Raw genomic sequence first — 24,945 nt, 5'->3', positions numbered from 1 at the left:
AAATCTGAGAGAGACACTATTGAGTCAGATAGCCACCCTGGATGGCATAACATTAGCTTCAGATTCTACTGAACCTTGGTTTCATGTTTGACCAGGATCTCTCTTTTACATCATACATTAAACAAATCTCCAGAACCGCCTACTTCCCACCTTAGAAATATAGTTAAAATCAGAAGCATCCTCTCTCAGAGCGATGCAGAGAAACTGATCCATGCATTTGTTACCTCTAGGCTGGACTACTGTAACTCCTTACTCATAGGATGTCCTAACAGCTCCTTAAAAAGCCTACAGCTCATTCAAAATGCTGCAGCCAGAGTTCTGACAGGACTTAGAAAGAGAGATCACATTTCTCCTACATTAGCTTCTGTGCACTGGCTGCCTGTAAAATGTAGGATAGAATTTAAAATTCTCCTACTCACATACAAAGTACTCAATGATAAAGCTCCTTCTTATCTTAAAGATCTTATAGTTCCTTATGCTCCCAGCAGAACACTTCGTTCTCAGAGCGCTGGGCTACTTGTGGTTCCTAGAGTGTTTAAATGTAGAACAGGGGGCAGAGCTTTTAGCTACCAAGCTCCTCTCCTCTGGAACCAGCTCCCTCTTCAGGTTCGAGAAGCTGACACACTCTCCACCTTTAAGATTAGGCTTAAAACCTTCCTTTTTGATAAAGCTTATAGTTAGAGATGGTTCAGGTCACTGGCAATTATTGGTAGTCACAGGAACCATCTCTTAGTTAAGCTGCAATAGACATAGACTGCTGGGGGACTTAATTTATACACTGAGCTCCTCTGTTTCCTTCTACCTCATCTGTCCCATAACCTCCCATCATTGTCCCATGTTTAACTAACCTTGTCTCTTTCTGTCCAGTAGTTGTGCTTCTCTCCTCCCCCCCCACCCCCACTCTTTCTCCCTCTCTGTCCTCACCTACAGGTATCATTGGGCTCAAAGTTTGGTGTCTGTGATGGGCAGCTGCAAATCCAACCAATCCTGCCTGCATCCAGTCCCTGGTCCTACCATCCTGCCTGTGCTCTGTTGTTGCTTGTTGTTGCTTGTTGCTGTTGCTGTGCTTTTCTATCTCTCTATCCTCTCACCCCAACCGGTCGAGGCAGATGGCCGCCCACATCCAGTCTGGTTCTGCTGGAGGTTTCTTCCTCGTTAGAGAGGGAGTTTTTCCTCTCCACTGTTGCTGTGAAATTAAATGCTTGCTGTATGTGGGATTTGTTGGGTTCAGTTGTGTGAGGTTTTAAACCTTACTTTGTAAAGTGCCTTGAAATAACTTTGTTGTGATTTGGCGCTATATAAATAAAATTGAATTGAATTGAATAGAATTTCATTTACATTTACAAGCAAAATACAGACAAATGTGAAAAAAGTTTTTAGGCTTTGTCCAGTCAAGAAAGTGTTAGAAGTTGTATCCAAGCTGTGTCGAAATCTCAGTAACTGTTACGAACTCGCCCCGTTGGTTCCGAACTGTCGGGGTTTGACAGGGAACCTACTAAACTCCTCCCGTCGGTTCCGAACCGACGGGGCTTGACGGAACCCTGGGACAGGAGAGGGGATGCGGTGGAGAGGAGCAATGATTGCCCCGTTGCTCACACTGAGCGGAGGCTTCAGGCACCACGGCCGACGTGCTTCCAGCACACAGCTCTCTGTGTAATCCCTCACACAGACACCTGGCCGCAACTGGCAGACCAAGTCGCAGGGAACACAGGAGAGGGAAGACCCCAAATGCACGACCCAACAAGAAGCTATGATTAACATTAAAGGTTTATTAAATACACTCACAACATAAACTTACTGCGATGCAGGACTCAGTTCAACACAAAAGGGAAGAACTAAAAATCACTGCAAAGCAGGTAAACATATTTAATAACCTAAACTCACTAGTAATACTAAACGCTCCAAAACTATGGGTAAAGTACCTAAACAAGAAACATAAGACCTAAACATGAAACATAAGACACTCACAAACCTTACAGGACATCAAATCAAAACACAGGAACTCCACTCCTTACTCTCCTCTCTTTAGACATAACTGGGTGTAGCATCCGGTTACAACCGCGTACACACCAACAAGTGTGTGAAACAAAAGACATCCCTTAAATACAACCAAAAACAGGTGGGTCAACTAATTACACAGGAAATGAAAACTCAAACACAGACCCAAAACAAAAGTCCCAGGAGCGCCTCTAGCGGCGCGGAGGCTGAATGTCACAGAAGCTGCTTCTGGTCTTACAAACAATTTTTAGTTAATTTTTACTGTTTTAACTGTGAAAATATGACAGACTAAAAAAAAAGACACAACAGTGCTGTATACTTAACAGATGGTTCATTGAGTTTAAATTGAAATGTGTAAATCAAATATCTGTACACTGCACATACTGTACTGTACTGTAACACGCTATGCATTTGCCATGATAGTATTCCTGTCTTGTACTATACATTCAGTAAAATCATAACCATTCCTTGCTTATGCCAGGCCATGCCTAGCCATTTCGTTTAGCCTTGACTAATTCACCTAAACAATAAACTGGATAGGTCTTACAACACAGACACTCTGTACAAGAAGGCCCACAGTAGCCTCCACCTCCTGAGGAGCCTGAGGTCCTTTGGTGTGGGCAGACAGCTGCTAAACACTTTCTATGACACTTTCTATGGCCTCAGTAGTCCTGTATGGAGTTGCTGGTTGGGGGGGCAGTACAGGCAGAGACAGGAAGAGAATTAACAAGCTGGTTAAGAAAGCTAACTCTGTGCTGGGCTGCTAACTGGAGTCCATGGAGGAGGTGGCAGACAGAAGGGACGTTGGTCAAATAACATCCATCATGGATAACCCCTCCCACCCCCCTGCACCACACTGTAGAGGCTCTGAGGAGCTCCTTTAGCACCAGACTGTTACACCCACAGTGCAGGAAGGAGCCCTATCACAGGTCATTCCTCCCTACATCTATCAGACTGTACAATACATCACTGCAGTGACACAATATGTACGTTCACGGTGTGCCCATTCATTTGATTGCAGTCACTTATGCTATCATCCACATCATCAAATATCAACGTTTAATAACTCCTATTTTACACTGTGTAACTGAAGACGCGCAATACCTCATCAGACAGCCATCTGCCACCCATAAATATGCTGTATGCCCTGCTGTAAATATACAAATATGTTACCTCTTACTTAAAGTTTACTTTTACTTCTTGTACAGTCAATACTTTTGCCTCCTTGCTGCTGAAAACAACAGAATTTCCCCATCATGGGATTAATAAAGTTTTATTTTATCTTATCTTAGTTGTTTTTTGGTGTTCCTTGTCATTTGTTCATGCTATGTGTTTTGGTTTGTCTATTGGTTTTCGTATTTGGTTAATTAAAAAGACTGATTTTCATTTATTCATGTCTCTCTCCTGCTCTGACTCGATCCAACTCTCAGCCATACTCTCACACATGTTCGTCATTTTCTTAAATTAAATACTTATGTTTCAAAATTGTTTCCACAGAACATAGCTTCAATCCGCTTTTCACTATCTCACTAGCTATGGAGAAGAGCTGTTCGCACGGAACTGATGTCTGAATATTGAAGACATTTTTATTGGAAATGTTACTTGTCAAAATGTTGTTGTTGCTGCTGTTGTTTCTTTAATTACAGTTTGGACTTTATAAGTACATTACAGAAGTGTGATGTGAAACATGTCTATCATATAGATGTTAAGTCTGCTTGCCATGTTTATAAAGCTTTGACATGTTAAGACAGCCAGCCTGTTTAAACTACAGATAAACAGCTTGTAATGTTGCGTGATGTATCGACACCTTGCTTGCATTGGACACGTGATTTGGAACGTGCCCAAATGGTATTCAGCAACATTTCCACTTCAAAAGATCGATGCTGTGTGTGGGAAATTATGTTTGTCATGACATGCTGTGCCTCTGGCTGAGGGTTGTTCCTGGGGGGTCATCAAGCATTTGGTTATCAAATGGTGGGGGTTTCACTGTGGTGATCATGGGAACAAGGAAGTAAAGGGGGGTTTACTGCACTCGTATATCAAAGACCAGTCAACAGCTCATGTGGGGTTTTTGTAACAGGGTATAAATACTGGTAATAAAGTAATAAAGTAAAAATCCAGAGCTTGAATATTGATCATGTGTCATTTTAGAGTAGTGTTTGATTAATTTATATTATAATTTAGCCTGATTTATAAAAAATAAGGAATGTTGTTATGACATTGTGATCTTTTTACTGTAGGATACCGTCCTCTAAAGTAAAGACACAATCATACCAGCTTTTTTCAGAAACTGTGCGACTTGAACAAGCCAGATGTTGAGTGACCCACCTTTAACAGAGGCCTTTATCCTTGACAGGGCTGTCTTTGCTTTTGCCTTTTGCCCCGGCTCTTTTACTATGTTGTATAACAACTGTATTAATAACTGCCAAAATTGAACTGATAATTGGTCGGCTATTTTTCTTCACACTCTAACACAGGGATTATATAGTTAATTAAAACCTGTAATATGCATAATGTAAGACAAAGTACCTTGAAACGGATACAGTGATTTGCAGGTGCCAATGCTCGGTAATGGGTCTTCATCTTCCAAGTCGTCATCAAACTCTGAACTACGTGACTTAAAGTGAAGCTCAGCACTGTGGTCTTCAGTATAACTGCCATCAGGACTGAGAGATTGGTATACGAGACACAGAGTTTGAAAGAGAGTAAGGTAAACAGCAAAAGAAAGATGGGCATCAATTGATAATGTTTCTACCTAATTTGCACTGCTGTTATAAAATTAAGTGTAACCTTTTCATCTAACATTAATGGATTTAAGATCGACCACCTCCAAATAATTTGTTGTCTTATTTGTAGGCAGGGGCAGAAAAGGCTGGTTTTCATATCTGTGGATCCTCAAGTACAGTGTGCCTTTTTGTTTCTTCACATCTTTACATATAAGTAGCTTGCATGATGTAGATGAATTTCCACAACAGGTGTCAAAGTAATTAATAGCAAAATACTTATTATTAGACTTTTCATGCCAGAAAAATAGCCTTGCAAGCAGGTATGGGATGTATGATGTCCAATTAATTACTCATTATTTATGAGAGTACCTCTCTCTGCTGGCTGGGCTGCGGTTGTCCATCTGTTTCAGGTTGCTGCAGCCTGGTGTTGTCACCTGGGAATTAATCCCACAACTTCCACTCTGTCTCCTGCTGTGATCAGCCAGTCTGCTGTTTACCTCTGATAACCAGGCCTGCAACATAAACACATTCATTTTCAGAATTTTGAGATATGCATGGTACGCTGAAACACACATTGTACACATGTACAGAATATCAGTAAAGTTTTTCCTTTCTTGTTTCTATTTTCAGTATTGTATAGTAATAAAAACATGTCAAGCTGTCCAAACTACACTCTTTTCTTTACTCTGACACGCGCTTACAGTATCTTATGAGAGGCTGCCATGACTAGGAGGCCTCTTACTGTGTGTATCTTGATGTGCCACCTGTGAGGTGGATGGATCATCTTGCCAAAGGAAAAGTGCTAACTAACAGATTTAGACAGATTTTTGAGCAATATTTGAGATTAACAGACCTTTTGTCTTAGTACAGCTCATAAAAACGGGGGTAAAAATAAGAGTGTCACGTTTACGCATTTGTTCAGTGTACATCTATGGTACCACATGCACAAAGGTTCTGTTTCGTGCCATGCGGTTTTACTTTGCTGTTCTGAAATGTTTGTGGACACCAGGCCAAGCACTAGGATCTCTATGTAAATCTTAAACCAAAAAAACCTTGTATTGAAGGATCAGTCACACCTGGTTCCTCCTCAGTTCATCCTCCAGACGCTGCAGGTTCTGCTTAACTTCTTCAAGTCGAGGGTCCAAACTGTTGGCATCACCCATCTGAGGGCTTTGCTTATAAACCTCTCTCAGCTTCAACAGAGCATCTCTGAAAATGAAAGAAAGTCCAATTTAATCCAAAAACTATAAACATAAACCTGAAAAAACTTCTCTTTCACCTGTATCACTGCACTGTGCCATTATGCTGAGTCTCCTAATTGTCTTTGGTTGTTTTCACTTTGTTAATACATAAAAAACAAATTCCCACCTCGCCTCTTCTTTGGAGTGGTCATATCCCTACAAGCGGTCCTTTTCCTACAAGCTCGGGTCCTCTATCACAGGCTTGGGAGCTTGAGGGTTCTGGTCAAAGATCTCAGATGTTGTTGTGTTTCTTTTTCCTGATGATGCTATCACCTGGGATTGCTACATCTACCACTACAGCCTTGTTCTCTTGTTTGTCCACCACTACTATGTCGGCACATGGATCAATACATGAGCAGCACTCAGAAAGGAATTGGTAGTAACACCAGGGGGGCAAAACACCAGCTACTGGTAGACAAAACAGTCACCCCAGACTGTGAGACCAGACATTCCAACCTGTGCACTGCCTAGATTGACTGATTGAAAAAAAAGCCTATCACTCAATGTCTCATACATGGATCATGGAATGCTTGGAACTACACAAGACCAACAGGACTCTAAGAACCTTTATCCAGAACTCAATGGGAAAGTGGCAAACAACCCTAGAGGCCAACTTCAGGCTGATTGCCTAAGAATCCCCTCAGCCAGATCATTACCAAGACTGGTTATGGGTACAGACTGTGATGTGGGCTTTGTGACTAATTGGAGCAGTTTTGGGGGAAAACCTGGGCTGATTAGAAAACACAACAAATTCATCCCCCGTTGGACGGAGCCTCTCTACTCTCTAGTACCATGACCATGTTGCTTAGCATTCCTACGCCGTGAAAACTCAGTGGAGCCCAGAACACAGAGTCACAATCTTACACGCCTCTCTATATGTTCTCTACAGCCGTCCCCCCCTCTTACTCGTAGTTATCGCATAGAGACTGTGTCTGCTCCCTGACCACCAAAACTATACAAGTCACAAATTTGTATACTAACAATAAGTGTGGTTTATTAAAGGTTACTTTTTAGACATTCGGGGACATTTATATGACTCTCTGGTTCATGTTAAGACACTCCCGGTGCGTTATAAGTACACACCGTACTTATTTCACATTTTGCGATTTTATCCAATCCAGTCCAAGAGCGATCGGTTTCAAATGTACATAGTCATAGTCCAAGCCTTTCCAGCATTTGTCGGGTTTGAATTGTGTGATGTATGGCACAGAGGTCATTAACCTCAGCTCAAATTTTAGCTGCTAGCTCCATGTTAGCCGCTAGCTTGTTGTTAGTGCACTGTTAGCCGCTAGCGTTACGGCTAGCACTAGCCCTCCACATTAAGTTCAGTACAACTTAGGTTTGGCTGCAAGAGTAAGTTGTGAGTCAAGTTGTGTTTGTAATTTCTACCGAGCCTGTCATGTGTATGTTGTAGCCCAAGTAGACCTGTGAATTTGGGTTATGGCAACTTCCACCAAATTTTAACAATTCTTGAATTATGGTGCAGATTATGTGGAAAACCTAATGGAGACCATCTTCAATAAAGGACCCAGGTTTTTATATGGAGGACCTTGTGAGCATCCCTGTCCCACTGGCCCTCTAAGCAGAATTTGAGCAGCCTGACAAAAAGGAGGTCATTAATGCCATGATGCCCAAGATTTAACAAACCAGCACTATAAAAGTTGAAAACATGCTTGCAGCATTGGCAAGGTTTAAGTCCTATTTGTTTAACAGATTCCAGTTTGTTCATGTTAATGAGAATTTCTCCACATGCACAAGGATTAGCTATGGAGTACCACAGGGTTCTGTGCTTGGTCCAATTCTGTTTAGCCTAAACATGTCTCCTATAGGTGAGATTATTAGGAAGCATTCCATTATTTTTCATTGTTATGCAGATGATACTCAGCTATATATGTCCTTGGAAGCAAATGAAACAGATCAACTAGTCAAAATTCAGGGTTGTTTAAAAGACATCAAATCTTGCATGTCACAAAACTTCCTTCAACTAAATTCAGATAAAACTGAAATTCTTATTGTTGGGCCTAAAAATCAGAGATAGACACTATTGAGTCAGATAGCCACCCTGGATGGCATAACATTAGCTTCAGATTCTACTGTGAGTACTTTGACCAAAATCTCTCTTTTACATCATACATTAAACAAATCTCCAGAACTGCCTACTTTCATCTTAGAAATATAGCTAAAATTAGAAGCATCCTCTCTCAGAGCAACGTGTCAGGCGGGCGGATGAATCAGACCCACATGCACGGCACAGGAGACTAAGAGTTGGAGTTGATCCGATTTAATAGACTTACAGGTTTCCAGGAAAACAGGATTCACAGGAGAACAAGCAAGGTGATAAGCAGGAGTAGGCAGGATCAGTGGTCACAAAACAGGCAAGGTCAGAACCGGGGTATCTACGACGACACTACCAAAGGGCTTGGCTAAGACGAGGTCCACAAACTGGCAACAAGGTCTATACACAAGAATCGCTGGAAAGAGGACATGCATCACTACAATCTGGCAGAGGTCTAAGGTGAGTACTGGTGGTTAAATACCTTACGGTCTGCTGCCCTCTTGTACCTGGCCTGAACCGGCAGCATAGCCTGCCGAGCACCAACCCAGGTCCGCCTACAGCGACGGAGGAAAGCGTGGACTGATGGAACCTGTACCTCCTGTTCCAGGTCTGGAAATAGCGGTGGCTGGAATCCATAGGCACACTGGAAGGGCGTCAGTCCGGTGGTAGCACATGGCAGGGTGTTGTGTGCCTACTCCACCCATATCAGCTGCTGGGACCACGAGGTGGGGTTTCTGGACGAGAGCAGCCGGAGGCCTGTCTCTAGCTGCTGATTGACCGTCTCTGTCTGGCCATTGGTTTCTGGATGGTAACCCGACGAGAGTAGCCCCCAGCAAGGCACAGAATTCCCGCCAGAAGCCTATGGAGCTTCTGGCGGGAAAGACGTAGTCCAATACGGCCTGGGCCGTCTGCTTGGTGCTGGGAAGTTTGGGCATGGGTACGAAATGTGCTAACCGGGAGAACCGATCAACCACTGTCATAACTACCGTGTGTCCCCTGGAAGGCGGTAGGCCAGTTACAAAGTCCAGGGCTATGTGTGACCAGGGCCGCAGGGGAACTGCAAGTGGGTGAAGCAGGCCCGCTGGAGGCTGATGAGACGGCTTGTGGACGGCACACAGGGGACACGCTGCCACATACTCCTGTATGTCTCGCTTGAACCCGGGCCACCAGAACCGACCACCTACCATGAATGCCAATGAATGACCTTTCCACGCAGGCCTGGAGGAACGAACAGGCGGTTAGGAGGACACGCTGGGAGCCTAGGCTGACCACGGGTAGCTTTCTTCACCCGGGTCTCAATGGCCCAGGTCACTGCGCCCACCACGCAGCCAGGTGGAAGGATGGGTGCTGGTTCCACCACGTCTAACTCACGGTCCCCTATATCATAATTTCTATCCGCCTGTGATAGTTTGCGGGATATAAAGGCGCATGGGTGTAACTTGCCGTACTCTGGATCCTGCTGATACACCACCGCACCCACGCCGGACTGAGAGGCATCCACCTTTACCACAAACTGACGGGAGGGATCCGGCATCCGCAGGATGGGCGCTGAGATGAAGTTTGAGTTGGTTGAAGGCGGAGTCGGCTTGTGGAGTCCACTGGAACCTGATCCTAGGAGAGGTTAGAGCGTGCAGAGGCAAGGCAACCGTACTGAACCTACGGATGAACCGTTGATAAAAATTGGCAAACCCAAGAAGCGCTGGACGTCCCGTTGACTTTGGAGAGTAGGCCAGGCCTCAACAGCTTGTGTCTTGGCCGGGTCCATCTGGATCTGCCCCTGTGATATGACGAAACCGAGGAAAGATACCGTTGTGACATGGAACTCGCACTTCTTAGCCTTGACGAAGAGCTGATGTTCTAGGAACCGCTGGAGCACCCGCCGTACATGGGCGCGATGACAAAGGCCCAGGCTCTGTCGTCGTCTCTTTTCTTCGCCTGTCAGTCAGGCGCGACCCAGCTGCATCGGCTCCTCCGCTGACAGCGGCGACCCGGAAGTGGAAACAATCGCGGTGCGCGTCTCCGGTGTCCACTTGCGGGGTTCCGTGCGTTGCGTTCCCATGTGCGGCGCGCTTCTCGATCGGGCTCCTTCCGCTTCCCAGTTCCACGACTCCGCCAGCTGCTCCTGTTCGCTGCTCCACAGTCGCTGGTCGATGCGGATGGCCAGCTCTATTAGCGCGTCCAACTCCCTCGGAAGCTCTCTTGTTGCTAAGCAGTCTTTCACCCGGCGGGGAAGACCTCGGATGAAAACATCCCACAGCGCGGTGGTGTCCCAGCCTGCCTCCGCCGCTAACGTTCGGAACTCAATGGCATACTTGGAAGTGCTCCGGTGCCCCTGTTGGATGTTTACCAGTCGCCTCTCGCCCGGGGGTTACCTCCTGGAAAATCTGCTTGAGCGCCGTGGAGAAGCTGTCGAATGTACTCAAACACACGGACTTGTTCTGCCACTCAGCTACCGTCTAGAGCTTGGCAGCTCCCGAGAGGTGGGACATCGCGTACACCACTTTGGATCGCTACGTCGGGAACCGTGGTGCGTGCAGTTCAAAATGAATCTCACACTGGGTGATGAACGTCCTGCAGTCACCTGATTCTCCGGAGAAGTGTTGCGGGGCTCCCAAGCTGACGTCCTCTTCTGGTGGAATCGAGGTCGCGTGGATCTCTGCCAAACTCTTGACCAGCTGAGTGAGCTCCGCCACGGAGCTCTCTTGCCGCGCAGCACAGCTGGTCAAATCGGCCTTTCTCTCCAGCTCCTTGAGCCGTTGCTCCTGAGCCTGGAGAGCGGAGCGCACAGCCTCGATGCCGGCTGGGTCCATCTTTGGCCAGATTGTTCTGTCAGGCAGGCAGATGAATCGGACCCACATGCACGGCACAGGAGACTAAGAGGTGGAGTTGATCCGATTTAATAGACTTACAGGTTTCCAGGAAAACGGAATTCACAGGAGAACAAGCAAGGTGGTAAGCAGGAGCAGGCAGGATCAGTGGTCACAAAACAGGCAAGGTCAGAACCGGGGTAAACCGGAAAACTGGAAGTAGTGCTAAATAAAACAGGAAATGACCATTATGCAAATGTCCACACTGAAGTTGTGACACATTGCAGAGAAACTGATCCATGCATTTCTTACCTCTAGGCTGGACTACTGTAACTGCTTACTGATAGGATGTCCTAACAGCTCTTTAAAAAGCCTACAGCTTATTCAAAATCCTGCAGCCAGAGTTCTGGCAGGACTTAGAAAGAGAGATGACATTTCACCTACATTAGCTTCTCTGCACTGGCTGCCTGTAAAATGTAGGATAGAATTTAAAATTCACCTACTCACCTACAAAGTACTCAATGATAAAGCTCCTTCTTATCTTATTCTTATCCTAAAGACCTTATAGTTCCTTATGCTCCCAGCAGAACACTTCGTTCTCAGAGCGCTGGGCTACTTGTGTTTACTAGAGTTTCTCTGTTTCCTTTTACCTCTTCTGTCCAATTTTCTCTCTCTCTATCCCCTCACCCCAAGCGGTCGAGACAGATGGCCGCCCACATCCAGCCTGGTTCTGCTGGAGCATTCTTCCTAATTAGAGAGGGAGTTTTTCCTCTCCACTGTTGCTGTCAAATTAAAGGCTTGCTGTATGTGGACCTGTTGGGTTTAGTTGTGTAAGGTCTTAAACCTTTGTAAAGTGCCTTGAGATAACTTTGTTGTGATTTGGCGCTATATAAATAAAATTGAATTGAAATAAAATCGAATTGAATTGCAGTTAGGCAGGTGGAGGAGTGGCAGCAATTTATAACTCAGACTTATAAAGTACTTCTAAACCTAAACATATTTAGAACTTATTAGAGAGCCTCACTCTGGGCCTTTCTCACCCAGACTCTAAAACCCAGAAACCAGTTGCTTTGTAGTTCTTCGCTGAATTCTCTAAAGTCTTATCTGACTTAGTTCTAATACAGAGAAAGTCACTGTAGTGGGAGACTTTAACATTCATGTACTGTAGATGTTGAGAGTAACTGTCTCAGCACTGCTTTTAACTCCTTAATAGACACTATTGGTTTTACTCAGTGAATCAGAGCAGTTTAGCTCCATGGTATAAATCAGAGATCCGCAACCTAAAGCACAGGACCCGAGAACTAGAAAGGCAGTAGCTGTCAAAATGGCACAATGGTGGAAGGACCCAAATGCACAGCGTGGCTTGGATAAAACAAGTATTTAATAATAGCGTAGTCAGGCAGGCAATGGTCATACACAGGATTGGCAAAAACAAAGTCTGACAAGGCGTAGGCAAAGACGTGGTCAAAAACAAGCAGCGGTCAAAACACAAGACTGGAACTATCAGAGACTGGACTACACACAAGACAGGTTTACCAAAATGGGTCGTACACTGGAACTGGGATAACAGCAATGCTGGAGTGCTGGTCATGGATGAACGCAGACAATCTGGCAAGGTTACATGGCAATGGGTGGAACTTAAGTACTGGGAGTGGTGATGACTAGATAGGCTGCAGGTGAGTTAATTAGAACCGGAAGTAAAGCTGACTGGAACTAACAATGACTAGAACAGGACGTGGCAAGAACATAAACAGTGATGCAATAACTGAATATATGACGGTAGCGTTCCAACAGAATAAATGTAAACTGCATAGCATGGAAGGACAATCTAATAATATATAAAAAAAGCACTTTGTGCTGCTAAGAAAACATATTATTCCTCCCTAATTGAGTAAAATAAAAACAACCCAAGGTTTCTTTTTAGCACTGTAGCCAGGCTGACTAAGAGTCAGTGTGTTGACTCATAGTCAGGTGTGTTGAGCCTACTATCCCCTTAAATCTCAGCAATGCCTTTATGAACTACTTTACTATTAAAATATCACCATTAGAGAAGACATTTAGCAGCAACTTCCTCCAAATGACCGAAATCACCCTCTAGATCCATCACTTTTAAATTTACCAAGTCCTCTGTCTTACCTAGACAGCTTCTTCCCCATAACTCATTTAGATGAGTCCAAGCCTCTCCAGCATTTGTTCGTTTGAGGGCTTTCATTCAGCTCACATTTTAGCTGCTAGCGTCATGTTAGCCGCTAGCGCAATGGTAGCGCAGTGTTAGCGGCTAGCGCTAGCCTCCACATGACGTTCAGTACAACTTGGGTTTGGCTGCTATAGTAAGTTTTGAGAGTCAGCTGTGTTTCTAATTACTACCGAGCCTGTCATGTGTATGTCGTAGCCCAAGTAGACCTGTGAATTTGGGTTATGGCAAGTTCTATCAAAGTCTAACATGTATGTTGTTGCTGTCTTCTCGTACGTGTTGCTTTCTAGTTAGCTAACTGTAAATATGACGTTTATTTTATACAGGCTGGCGCATCCCAGCTACCAAAAGGCAAGGAGGTTGCTCCTTAAACTGACACGCCAGTGCACGCTGTGGACACATGGCTACCTTGTAGAAGAGTTGTTGCGCACCTCAGGAGCAAAGGTATGTACATTTAACAGCAGTATGATAATTTGTTGGCCAATAGGCAGTTTTATTTGAGAACTTGAGAAATTTTGGATTTCACATTTTAGTAGCTAAGGTATTCATAATCTGATCTATACTATTGTCTATATATTTACTCTGTATGCAGTTGGTCAACTTATTTTGATATTTTAGTCTGTTTATGGGTAATTTGTAATTCTAGTGTTATGATGCAGATTATGTGGAAAAGATGATGAAGACCCTCTTTAATAAAGTCCTGCTGGACCCAGGTCGTTATTTGGAGGACCTTACTAACATCCCTGTCCCAGTGGCTCTCTGAGCAGAATTTGAGCAACCTGAAAGAAAGGAGGTCATTAATGCCATGCCAAGATTTAACAAACAGCACTATAAAAGCTAAGTTGAAAATGTGTTTGCTCAAAACACCATTACAACTACCTCTATATATTATTTACATATGTGAAGGTTGTGAGATACATAAGAAAAACTGGACATTTCATTAATCTACTATTCTATTGTTGATACCATCTAGAGGGGTCGCAAGGAAAACAGCTGCATCCTCCATCTGTACAGCAGCTGCACTGCTTCCGATGTCTTCCAAAACGTGATGAAGACAACAAAGATGCTCACATCTCCCCAGCCAACTGCCCATGACTGTGCCTGTTCCACTCCAGAAACCATGCTTTCAACATAACTATGAATCCTACTGTAGCGGAGGGTACACCTCCGCCGCATAGGGGGTAACCTAAATAGTCCACCCTGGATGACTGAAGTAGTGCCAGATCTAGGTCTGCAATTCTCCAGTCAAATCAGCCCCGATACACTATGTGGATAGGTATGTGGTTTTCTACCTAGTCTGACTGCCGGCCACTGGGTGCAAATGCCTCTGTAGGCATTTACTGTTCCTACATTGGCACTTAATTACAGACAAATACAGCAAAATATAAGCTGCGGCTGAAGACCCCATTATAGAGAAATTATTTTGACACAGCAGCAGCACGAGAAAGAAAAAAACGTGTAAAAATGAGTTTATATTAGTTTATCGAGCTATGCTCCCAAACAGGCTGTAGTTGTGTTATGAATATTGTTAATTAATTCAGGCTGCTTATTGGCAACCATTAGTATTAGCGTTAGCAGCCGCTAATAAAGTTGCGTATTATATAAATCAATATATTAAATTAAATGTGAAATTGCCAGTTAGACGTACCTTGCGTTAGTCGAAGTGCAACCACTTCAACAGCCTCCCATTCGGCTTTAGTCAGATTTTGGATCAAACATATGGTTAAACTCCACTATGTAGGCAGTTTCGCTGTTACAATGGATTTAGTGACCGTGACTTTTGATCCCTGCAGCGGATCACGGCTATACGCTTCTTCAAAGGGGTGTGGCGATCAACTTCGCTTGCAAAGCACCCCTAAAACAGAGCGTTGTGGACAAGAGCTTAAAACACACATTTTCAGACGGGCGGAGGGGCGATCTACAGAGCTTTTTGGCATCAAGACATCAAGGTCCAACTCTTTAGCATTGTGTAGCATGAAAAAAGTGTTTGCATGGGCCTTTAAAAACCTCATAGGTCCTTATGTTCCCACCAGAACACTTTGTTCTCAGAGCGCTTGGTTACTTTTGGTTCCTAGAGTCTTTGAATGTAGAACGGGAGACAGAGCTTTTAGCTACCAAGCTCCTCTCCTTTGGAAACAGCTTCCTGTTTAGGTTCGAGAAGCTGACACACTCTCCACCTTAAAGATCAGGCTTAAAACCTTCCTTTTATAGTTAGAGATTGTTCAGGTCACTGACAATGATTGTTAGTCACAGGAACCATCTCTTAGTTAAGCTGCAATAGACACAGACTGTTGGGGGACTTAATTTATACACTGAGCTCCTCTGTTTCTTTCTACCTCAATTGAATTCAATTTTATTGAATTGAATTGAATATGACTTAACAGTGTCTCTCTGTGATTTTTTTTGGCCAATAATAAGAACCTTGAATTTAGTCTGACTCTATAGTGTCTATAGTGTCTCTCTCAGATTTTTAGGCCCAGCAATAAAAATTTCAGTTTTATCTGAATTTAGTTGAAGGAAGTTTTGGGACATTCAGGATTTGATGCCTTTTAAACAACTTTGAATTTTGACTAGTTGATGTGTTTCATTTGGTTCCAAGAACATATATAGCTAAGTATCATCTGCATAACAATGAAAATTTATAGTATGCTTCCTAATGGAGGAGACATGAATAGGTTGAACAGAATAGGCTGAACAGAATTGGACCAAGCACAGAACACTGAACACCATAGCTAATCCTTCTGCATGTGGAGGATTTGTCATTAACATGAACAACCTGGAATCTGTTCATCAAATAGGATTTAAACCATCCCAGTGCTGTTACTTTAATTCCGATGCTATGTTCTAGTCTCTTTAATAGAATGTCGTGATCAATTGTGTCAAATGCAGCATTAAGATCTAACAGGACAAGGACAAAGACCAGACCATTATAACCAGAGCTGTTTCTGTGCTATGATAATTTCTAAATCCTGACTGAAAATCCTCATACAGCTTATTTCTACTCAGGTTGTCAGATAATTGTTTAACTATGATTTTTGGTTCAATAGCCTATTAGTAAAAATTTGTTGATTTGATTTAATATGGACGAGCTGATTAAAGGCAAAACATTAGGTAATCTGGTTGGGGTTGGGTCTAAAAGACATGTGAACGACTTGAAAGAGTTAATTATTGAGGTTAACTCCATATGAGTTATGGGGAAGAAGATGTCTAGGTAAGACAGAGGACTTGATAAATTTAAAGTTGATGGATCTAGAGGGTGATTTCTGTGATCTGGAGAAGTTGCTGCTAAATGTTTTCCCTAATGGTGATAATTTTATTAGTAAAGTAGTTCATAAAGTCATGCTGAGAAAGGTCCGCATTTAGATCTTGGAAAGTAGTTCAAGTGAGCGCTCTTACCCCTCCGTTTGTACAGTAATTTAACTTCAACTGTAAGAAGGAGAAACAGTAGCAGCTCCTGTTGTAAAACTTGTACATTCAGTAATTATGTCTTTGTAAGTATAAATGAACTTTTCATTTCAAGTGTACAACCTTTGTAACTTAGTACATGTATAACATTACCTTACATCATTGATCCTTCTCTGTTTATTTCAGTTACAATGTAATATAACACAAGAAACAAACGCCTTGTGTGGACTCTTTCTTGGACTTTTTTATAAGTTATTGTGGGCCCTTCTTGCAGGGCTAAGGGCTAAGTACTGTGGGACCTCCAGATACAGACTGACAAACTGGTAATGGCCAACCAACCTGACATAGTAGTGGTGGACAAACAAGAGAACAAGGCTGTAGTGATAGTGATTAAATTTACTCTATGGCCCAGCTGTGTGCTGTGTGCCTTCCCTTATCATTGTCATGTCTCAGCCTTTTGATCACCACTATTTTCATTGTCTGTTTGCTGTTTCCGGATTATTTTGTCATGTTTTCTGGTTTTGTTCCGTCAGTTTAGTTTCCACTTTACGGTTCGAGTCACGTGCCCTCTCAGCTGTTTCTGTTTAGTAATTATTTATGCTTAATCGTTTATGCTAACCCCCGATGGAAGACGCAGAATTAATAAGGAGCTAAAGGCCCAGTGCAGCCCCGTTCCTCATGCACCCATTTTTCAGCCACGACAGACCAATGCCACTTCCGTGCCTTTGTTTTCAGCCCCTGTCTCATCGCCACGCCTGAACCCTGCTGCACTGGTCCCCCAGCCACGCCTAAACCCTGCTGCACCTGTCGCCCAGCAAGCTCCAGTGCATCAATTGAGCCTGGCTCAAGCCCCTGTCGCCGCCTCGCAGGCTCAAGCTCCAGTCGCCGCCTCGCCGGCTCAAGCTCACGTTCCAGTCGCAGTCCCCCAGCCTGTCCCAACCACTGAACCACAGCCAGTCACTGCATCGCCGCCGGTCCCAATTCCAAGACCTCAGCCCTTGCTCCTACTACCGATTCTGCCTTGGCACCGGTGGGGAAGGAACCGTCCGGTTGTCAGCATTCCGGATGACGTCGACGAAGCCCCAGATCCAAGTTCCAGGATCCAAGGATCTCAGCTCCCACATCCAAGTCTCCCTCTCCTCCCCCAGTTGTGTTCCTACTGGCGCACTTTTTGAACAACCCTACGCTACGACCGACCAGTGCGCCAGAGACTATTTCCTCCAAGAAGCGGTGTCACTTATCCATAGGACTTCTGCACTTTTTGAGGCTATGAGATTCACAGAGACCCAGCATCTCAGCCTGCCTCAGTCCCTGTGTCTCAGTCTACATCCACCACAGGCTTCTCGCCTGTCCGGACCTCTGCTGCACCGGCCACCTGTCTGTGTCAAGCCCCAGCTCAGCCCCATCCCGCTCAGAGGAGGTTGTTCCTGTCCCTGTTGGCTTGGAGGAGGCATCGGGAGGTTACCGCCCTAGTTCTGGCACCTTTGTCCTCTGCTTCTGTGTGTGGAGGTAGTTTTGGGGCATCTGGCTGGTCGTTGAGGACCACATCTGCTTCAGCTTCCAGGGGTCCGACAACGACCACGTCGGCCTCAGCTCCTGGTGGTCCGGTACCGACCACGTCTGCTTTGGCTTCTGGTGGTCCAGAGCCTCGTCTGTTCTCGCCTCTGGTTCTGGCTACTCATCTCTAGTTTCCGGCTCCTCGTCTCTGGTTCCGGCTCCTCGTCTGTCCTCGTCAGTGACTTGTCTCTGGTTCTGGTGTCTCGTCGGCCTGGCAAGGTCCTACGCTCGTATCATCTGCCAGACTGGTGGCCTCGCCTTTGGCTCCCCCTGCCACGGTGGTGGCTCTACCTCCTTCGTCAGTGACCCCCTCAACGCCTCAGCTTCCTGGAATGGTGTCCGCCTGGAGGACGTCACTGTTTCCTATGGGCCGCTGGACGTGCCCTGTTCCGTTGCCTGCTGCCTCAACTCTCCTGTATCCGGGACGGCTCCCAGTCTGGAGGATGCCATCGTCCCCTGTGGGGTTCTGGAGGTGGCTGGCCTCGGCATCGACCTCCCAGAGTCTACGGTTTGCCCCTGGGCACTCTGTGTGCTGTCCCAGCTCAGCGGCTGCTGGGCCAAAACTCTCCTTGCCTCCATCCTCTCTAAGGAGGATGGGTTGGACTTTGTATTGTGCTCCCCGTGCTGTGGACTTACCTTATGAACTCTTATATTTAGGTTCATGTATTGCCTAGCTTTTTTTGTTGTAGCCCTCCTCCTGTCCTCCCCCTGCCCACCCTGTTTGTCTTCTACGGTCTGTTTTGTGTCTGGCCCTCCTCCGGTCCTCCCTCCACCCGCCCTGTTGGGGTTTTCTGTGTAGCTTTGGGTGTCTGGGAATCCGTCCTACATGGGGTAGTTCTGTCATTTCCCAGCCTTTTGATCACCACTGTTTTCATTGTCTGTTTGCTGTTTCCGGTTTTATTTTGTTGTTTTGTTTTGTATGTTTTCTGGTTTTGTTCTGTCTGTTTAGTTTCCGCTTTACATTTCGAGTCACGTGGCCTCTCAGCTGTTTCTGTTCAGTAATCAACTTTGTGTATTTAGTCACCAGCTCGTACCTCAGTTTTCCGCCAGAACGTAGCGTGTACTCACTTCTATCCAGCGTTTCATCACCAAGTTCCAGACCGTGTAAGAACCTGTTTCCTTGTGGTATTTACCTGTCTTTGCCTGTTCCCTGTCGGTACCGTTGCCTGTATTTTGGATCTTCCGTTGCTGACCATTGCCTGCCTGAGTTTTTGCCTGCTGTTTTGTGGATTCCTACCATTAAATGGATATTCACGTCAGTCCTGTCTCTGGCTGTGCATGTGGGTCCTAAACCATGCTCGTGCTATTTATTGTATTATTCTTTATTGTCACAATTACTGGTTGTTGCCACTATGCTTGGTATTATTTTTTAACTGTGTTTTTAAATATCTGGACAACAGTTGCCAAAATGCTGTCATGCGCATGCATAATGACATTAAATTATTATTTTGTCTTATCAGTGTATAAAGTGTGGATTCCTGTGTCAGCAGCAGGTAACGCATACATATTAGCATATACAGTAGATTAAGTGTAACACTGTCTAATGTATGGTGTAGATTTGTGCATGAAAACACATGCTTGATCTGTGAATGTAACATGCAGGTTAATGTGTTGAATGCTCTACCGCTGTTCCCGTTCTCTCTGAATCTCTTCGTTGATGCTGTTGATTCTGGTTTGAAGTTTTTTGCATCTCTGTTCAGGGGGGAGGTGACTGCAGTCTGCAGGACCAGATCCCTGCAACAGTTTATTATTATTGATTGTAAACTGGAAATAACACATTAACAGTTAACAGCATGCACATGTGAGATACTAACCAGCTTGAGTGAAAGCTGTCCAAACAGAAAGAAGCATGTAGAAGACACCACATCAAAAAAAAGTTAATGTACAGTATGTCCATGGTCACACGTGGCTATGTGTGTTTACAGTAAATATGAGAACCAATGACCATGTGAGCTTGTTTGTACAAAGCTCATATGCTTGCCTGATCCAGTTGAGTGGATTTCATGCACTCACTGGTCCTGCTTCAGAAACTATTCTCCAGACTGTGTATGCAGGTGTATGTCTATACTATACCCCTCTCTTCAGGCTGCGAAGACACTGCTTCCTGGTTCTTGAGCTAGAGTTCATGAGGTCGTTCAAGCGTTGTGTGATCGGTTCTTTGGAGGCAAGGGGTGGGGACTGGGGACTGTTGGCCAAACCTCCAGGAGAAGGTGATGTGGGGGGTGGAGGGGGTGGCTGACGAGGTGAGGACAGGAGAGTCAGCAGCTGGAGAGGAAGAAAACCTGTGGTCAATAAATTCTGAGTCAACAGGTGTGCTTCTTGCACATGTAGTACCTTGTTTTTGCGGATGAACGGCCACAGCTTCTTGCTTTGCCTGCGGCCTTCCGTCCGATTGTCAAGGTAACTGGATTCAGAGATACTACGCCTCATAGTTGCACTGTAGTCTTCAAATTCTACGTCACCTGGAGGGTCGAAGCCAGACTTATATACTTCCACCACCTGCCGAGTGTCCTACGAAGATACACACATTGAGATCCCTTGTGAACACTGCCAGTCACCTACAGTCACATTGACATCCTTTGGGAACACTGCCAGTCACATCCCTCACACTTATTTTCCTGTTTTCATTTACAACAACAGGTGTCATCCTGAACATGTAACAGTCAAAGAGTGGATTTGCAGCCCTGACACTGAACTGCTGGCTGTGGGACTCAGCATTCAGTTACTCTGCCCCCCAACTTTGGATTTAACCCTCCCTCCAGATATTCATAAAGTCACTCCCTTTCTTTAAATCCCATCTTAAAACATACCTGTTCAGGCCCTCCTACTCTCTATAAGTAGTAGAAGGTTAATGCTGACAGATTAAGCTTTACAGTTTTTATTTTTATTGTGTTACATTTCAGTGTAATTATTTTGCTTTGGTTTTATATGGTATGAGATTTTTACTTAATACATTTTATTTATTAATAACAATAACAATAATAATTTTATCATCAACTAATATACTAATACTATACTAATATACATGCCAAATATTCCACAGAATTTGGAAATATGCTGGTGCATGTCAGGTTATGGCAGAGATCGGACCCACATGCACAGCGACCAGACGACAGACAGATGGTACAGTCCAAGGGTTTAATGCAGTTCTCGTAGTCACAGACAGTCCAGATCATGCACGGAAAAACACGGAATAGAAGTACAGGAGGAGCAGGCGTGATCGGTATCAATAACGGTCGTGGGTCAAAACCAGAGGGCTCAGATTTCCAGACTTGAATCGGCAGGCTAAGGCAGTTCCAGTAAACAGGCAGACTTCAGCAACACAGGCAACGAGTTTACAGTACCGGTCAGGATCAGGCAAGAAGCGGTAATCAGGTACACGGAAACAGGTCGGAAACGGGGTAAGCTGAACGAGAGAATGCTGGAAGGTGAAGTCATGGATTCAACGATCTGGCGGTTTGCTTGGGTGAATACTGGTGCTTAAATACTGAGGACTGATTACTAAATGACGAGCAGGTGCGAGTAATGACAACCGGAACATGAAGCGGTAAATAACCAGATGGAAACAGAAACCGAAAGTACTACAAAATAAAACAGGAAACCGAAGCATGGCGAGTGAAACCAGAGTCCTTCAGAATAAAACAAAAACCCAGATCGTGACAGTGCATGTGTGTAAGAGAACTCACTTACTTATTTGTTTAATTTCTTTGGCTTTTATGCACACATGTGTTATATTGTACATGTAAAATGGCAATAACGAAAAACTGTGTTCAGTACTTTGTAAGGATTAATCATATTGTCTGACAGACAGACATGTTAAGGACTGTAACTACTGTTCTTTTATTTATTACATAAATATCCCAGAGAACTATAACCAGAATTAAGCCCCAAAGAGACTCACCATCCGGGGCTGGATGCTTTCAGCAGCATGCATCATGGCATCCAGAGAATGACTGACAACAGGAAGAACTTTTTTCTCAGCCTCAGTTGATGAACGCATGGCATCAGAAATTCTTTCAATCCGCCTCTCCTCCATGTCCTGGATTCTCTGCACAGAGATTTAAGCATATTTCATTGTTGTACTACAAGAAAGGTGTCTTTACTTATCTCACAGGAATGGAAATGTGACCAGTGTGTGATATTGCTGCTTCACCTGATATATAACTGGGACCAGTGTGTGATAGTGCTGGCGCTGGTCTTGGTTAAACTGATTTAAACTGGCCACATAGTCTTTTCTGGATGCTTCGGCAGATTGTCGTTTCTGTTGAGCAGTCTGACGAACCTGAAACCAGACAATCAAGACAACCAATTTTGTCTAACCCATGGGGTTATGGGTTGTTGATGTTGATCTGTGGCTGCAGACATGCTGGAGGATGTTTTGTTCTGGCCTTAATATGGTTTTAGGACCTCACCTTCATTGAACAGCGCTGTGAGACAGATAAACAGAGATAAGTTCATTAGTTGAAGCTAAGCTAAAAATTAAATATTAAATGCAGTTAAAATGCTTAAAAATGTTTGTTTAATGCTTGATGTTTAATAAAACCTTTAAATATGTTCACAATAATTACCCAACACAAGACTAAGTAACACAAAATGAGTCTATTTCAGTGCAACCTTTTCTCCTTCTGTCTTGTCAATGTCGATCCTGTCAGAAGCGTGCTGAGCTCGTTCAGCTTCTTTACAGTCTCGTTCAAATCGACGTTTACTCTGAACAGATAAATCAATACAAACATTATTACTGCTACTTTACTGGAACATAACATTAATTTTCTTGCAAAGTTTATTTTTTTATTTTGACTCAAGTGTCTGAACGTTGTGGTGACTGTGTGGAGGTGGTCTCAGATTTTACTTACAGACTCCAGTTGTTTCCATGAGCTTTCAATGTGCTGCTGGGCACGGCGGCCATCTTGAAAATGCTGCAACAAACCCAACATACCACACTGGTCAAACTAGTAACGCATAGTCAGCTGTGATCACGCAAAGTTCATATATGTTTACTTCAATTTATTTCAGTTTATTTTAATCGTGCCAGGTCACAACAAAAGTCATCTTAAGGCCCTTTACAAATTAGATTTAAGAGGTGGAAAATATGGAGCTAAACTGGGGTCATTAGTCTTGAAAGTCTAGTCGTGTTTTTGAGTTTCAAGTCTTAATTTTTCACTTTCAAACCGTTTTTCAGTTACAGGTCAAATAAAAAGTGTCTGTCTAATGGTGATAATTTATTAGTAAAGTAGTTCATAAAGTCATTGCTGCTGAGATTTAAGGGGATAGTAGGCTCAACACAGCTATGACTCAATCAGCCTGGCTACAGTGCTGAAAAGAAACCTGGGGTTGTTTTTGTTTTCCTCAGTTAGAGAGGAATAATATGTTTTCCTTGCAGCACAAAGTACTTTTTTATATATTATTTAGACTATCCTTCCATGCAATGCAGTTTACATTTATTTTGTTGGAATGCCACTGCCTTTCTAGTTGTCTGGTCCTATGCTTAAGGCTGCGGATCTCTGAGTTATACCATGGAGCTAACCTTCTCTGATTCACTGCCTTTTTCTTCAGAGGACCCACTGTGTCCAACGTCAGCTGCAGCATCATCTACAAGACAGTCAACCTGTTCATAAGGATTAAGGTGACTGTTCTCTGTGTATCTACAAGACATTGATGCAAAAGATGATGGAATCATCTGCTTGAATCTGGCAACAGCGTTGTCAGATAAACATCTGCTATAGTAAGATTTCTTTCCAGCTACTGTAAGGTCATTTATGCCAAATTCAAAAGTTAATAAGAAATGGTCAGATAACAGAGGGTTGGGGGGAAGAACTATTAAATCAATAATAATAAATAAATCAATTTCAACCCAATATGTCATGACAAGATCAAGGGTATGGTTAAAACGAAGAGTGGGTTCATTTACCTGCTGAGTAAAACCAATAGTGTCTATTAAGGAGTTAAAAGCAGTGCTGTTGCTGTCAACATTTACATGAATGTTAAAGCCTCTCACTACAATGACTTTATCTGTGCTAAGAACTAAGTCAGATAAGAATCCAGAGAATTCAGTTAGGAACTCTGAATATGGAGCAAGAGGACGGTAAACAATACAAAACACAACTGGCTTCTGGGTTTTAGAGTCTGGGTGAGAAAGACTCAGAGTGAGGCTTTCAAATGAGTTATAACTATGTTTAGGTATAGGCGTAATTAATTAATTTGAGTTATAAATTGCTGCTACTCCTCCACCTCTACCTGTACTTCTAGGAACATGATAGTTTATGTGACTCATTGGAGTCGACTCATTTAAAGTAACATATTCATCGTGCTGCAGCCAGGCTTCAGTGAGACAGAACAGATCTATGTCATGGTCACTTATCAAGTCATGTATTATGTTATATAGGCTCATGTAAATAACCATTACTTAAGTGTAGTGGTTAAGGCAAAGGGCTCATAAATCTCTATTCCGAGTTTAAATACCCATGCAACCAATGATTTAGTTTAATTTACAGAAAAAACACAGTTTGTATTTCATTATTATCGTTTCGCCCATGAGACAATTTAAGAAAATACCTAGATTTTTCATAGTTTTACTCGTGCATAGTAAGCCAATGTAAAACAAACAAGTTGCTGCATTAATGAGGTGTTGATCTGCTCAGTCTTGGCGTTCTGACATGCCATAGAGGGATTTTATATTTATTTTTTAAAATATATAATATATATATATATATAATATAGATATATATATAATATATATATATATATATATATAGATATATATATATATATATATTTTCTTTATTTATTTATATTAATTATTATCCTCTACAGGCCCGGTGTCCCTGCTGGTTTTCCATCTCTCCCTGCCCCAGTTACGGCTGATTATCTCGATCAGGTGTGTTCAGTCAATCAGCATCTGAAAAAGCTAACTGACACACCTTATGAAGGTGGTCAGCAGGGAGAGTTGGAAAACCAGCAGGGA

The 24,945-nt window shown here is 43.6% G+C and overlaps 1 protein-coding gene across 2 annotated transcripts in view; it reads right to left on the bottom strand.

Annotated features, from left to right (window-relative positions):
- Positions 1 to 24,945, bottom strand: part of fnbp1a (formin binding protein 1a) — a 66,749-nt gene that overhangs the window by 20,806 nt on the left and 20,998 nt on the right. Inside the window, exons 5-16 of one of the 2 annotated variants that reach the window (XM_029161346.3) lie at positions 22,838 to 22,900; positions 22,599 to 22,691; positions 22,397 to 22,411; positions 22,138 to 22,266; positions 21,886 to 22,032; positions 20,319 to 20,495; positions 20,058 to 20,219; positions 19,799 to 19,813; positions 19,609 to 19,718; positions 5,801 to 5,933; positions 5,094 to 5,236; positions 4,528 to 4,664 (exon numbers count right to left, since the gene is read on the bottom strand). In XM_029161346.3, the coding sequence (XP_029017179.1) occupies positions 4,528 to 4,664; positions 5,094 to 5,236; positions 5,801 to 5,933; positions 19,609 to 19,718; positions 19,799 to 19,813; positions 20,058 to 20,219; positions 20,319 to 20,495; positions 21,886 to 22,032; positions 22,138 to 22,266; positions 22,397 to 22,411; positions 22,599 to 22,691; positions 22,838 to 22,900 (1,324 nt within the window). Of the gene's footprint in view, positions 1 to 4,527; positions 4,665 to 5,093; positions 5,237 to 5,800; positions 5,934 to 19,608; positions 19,719 to 19,798; positions 19,814 to 20,057; positions 20,250 to 20,318; positions 20,496 to 21,885; positions 22,033 to 22,137; positions 22,267 to 22,396; positions 22,412 to 22,598; positions 22,692 to 22,837; positions 22,901 to 24,945 lie in introns of both variants that reach the window. The other variant, XM_029161345.3, reaches the window with a different exon arrangement.

The sequence above is a fragment of the Betta splendens genome, chromosome 9 (assembly GCF_900634795.4).
Source record: "Betta splendens chromosome 9, fBetSpl5.4, whole genome shotgun sequence".
NCBI lineage: Eukaryota > Metazoa > Chordata > Actinopteri > Anabantiformes > Osphronemidae > Betta > Betta splendens.
The sequence above is the reverse complement of the archived record's forward strand: the minus strand, read 5'-3'. Positions and strand labels throughout refer to the sequence as shown.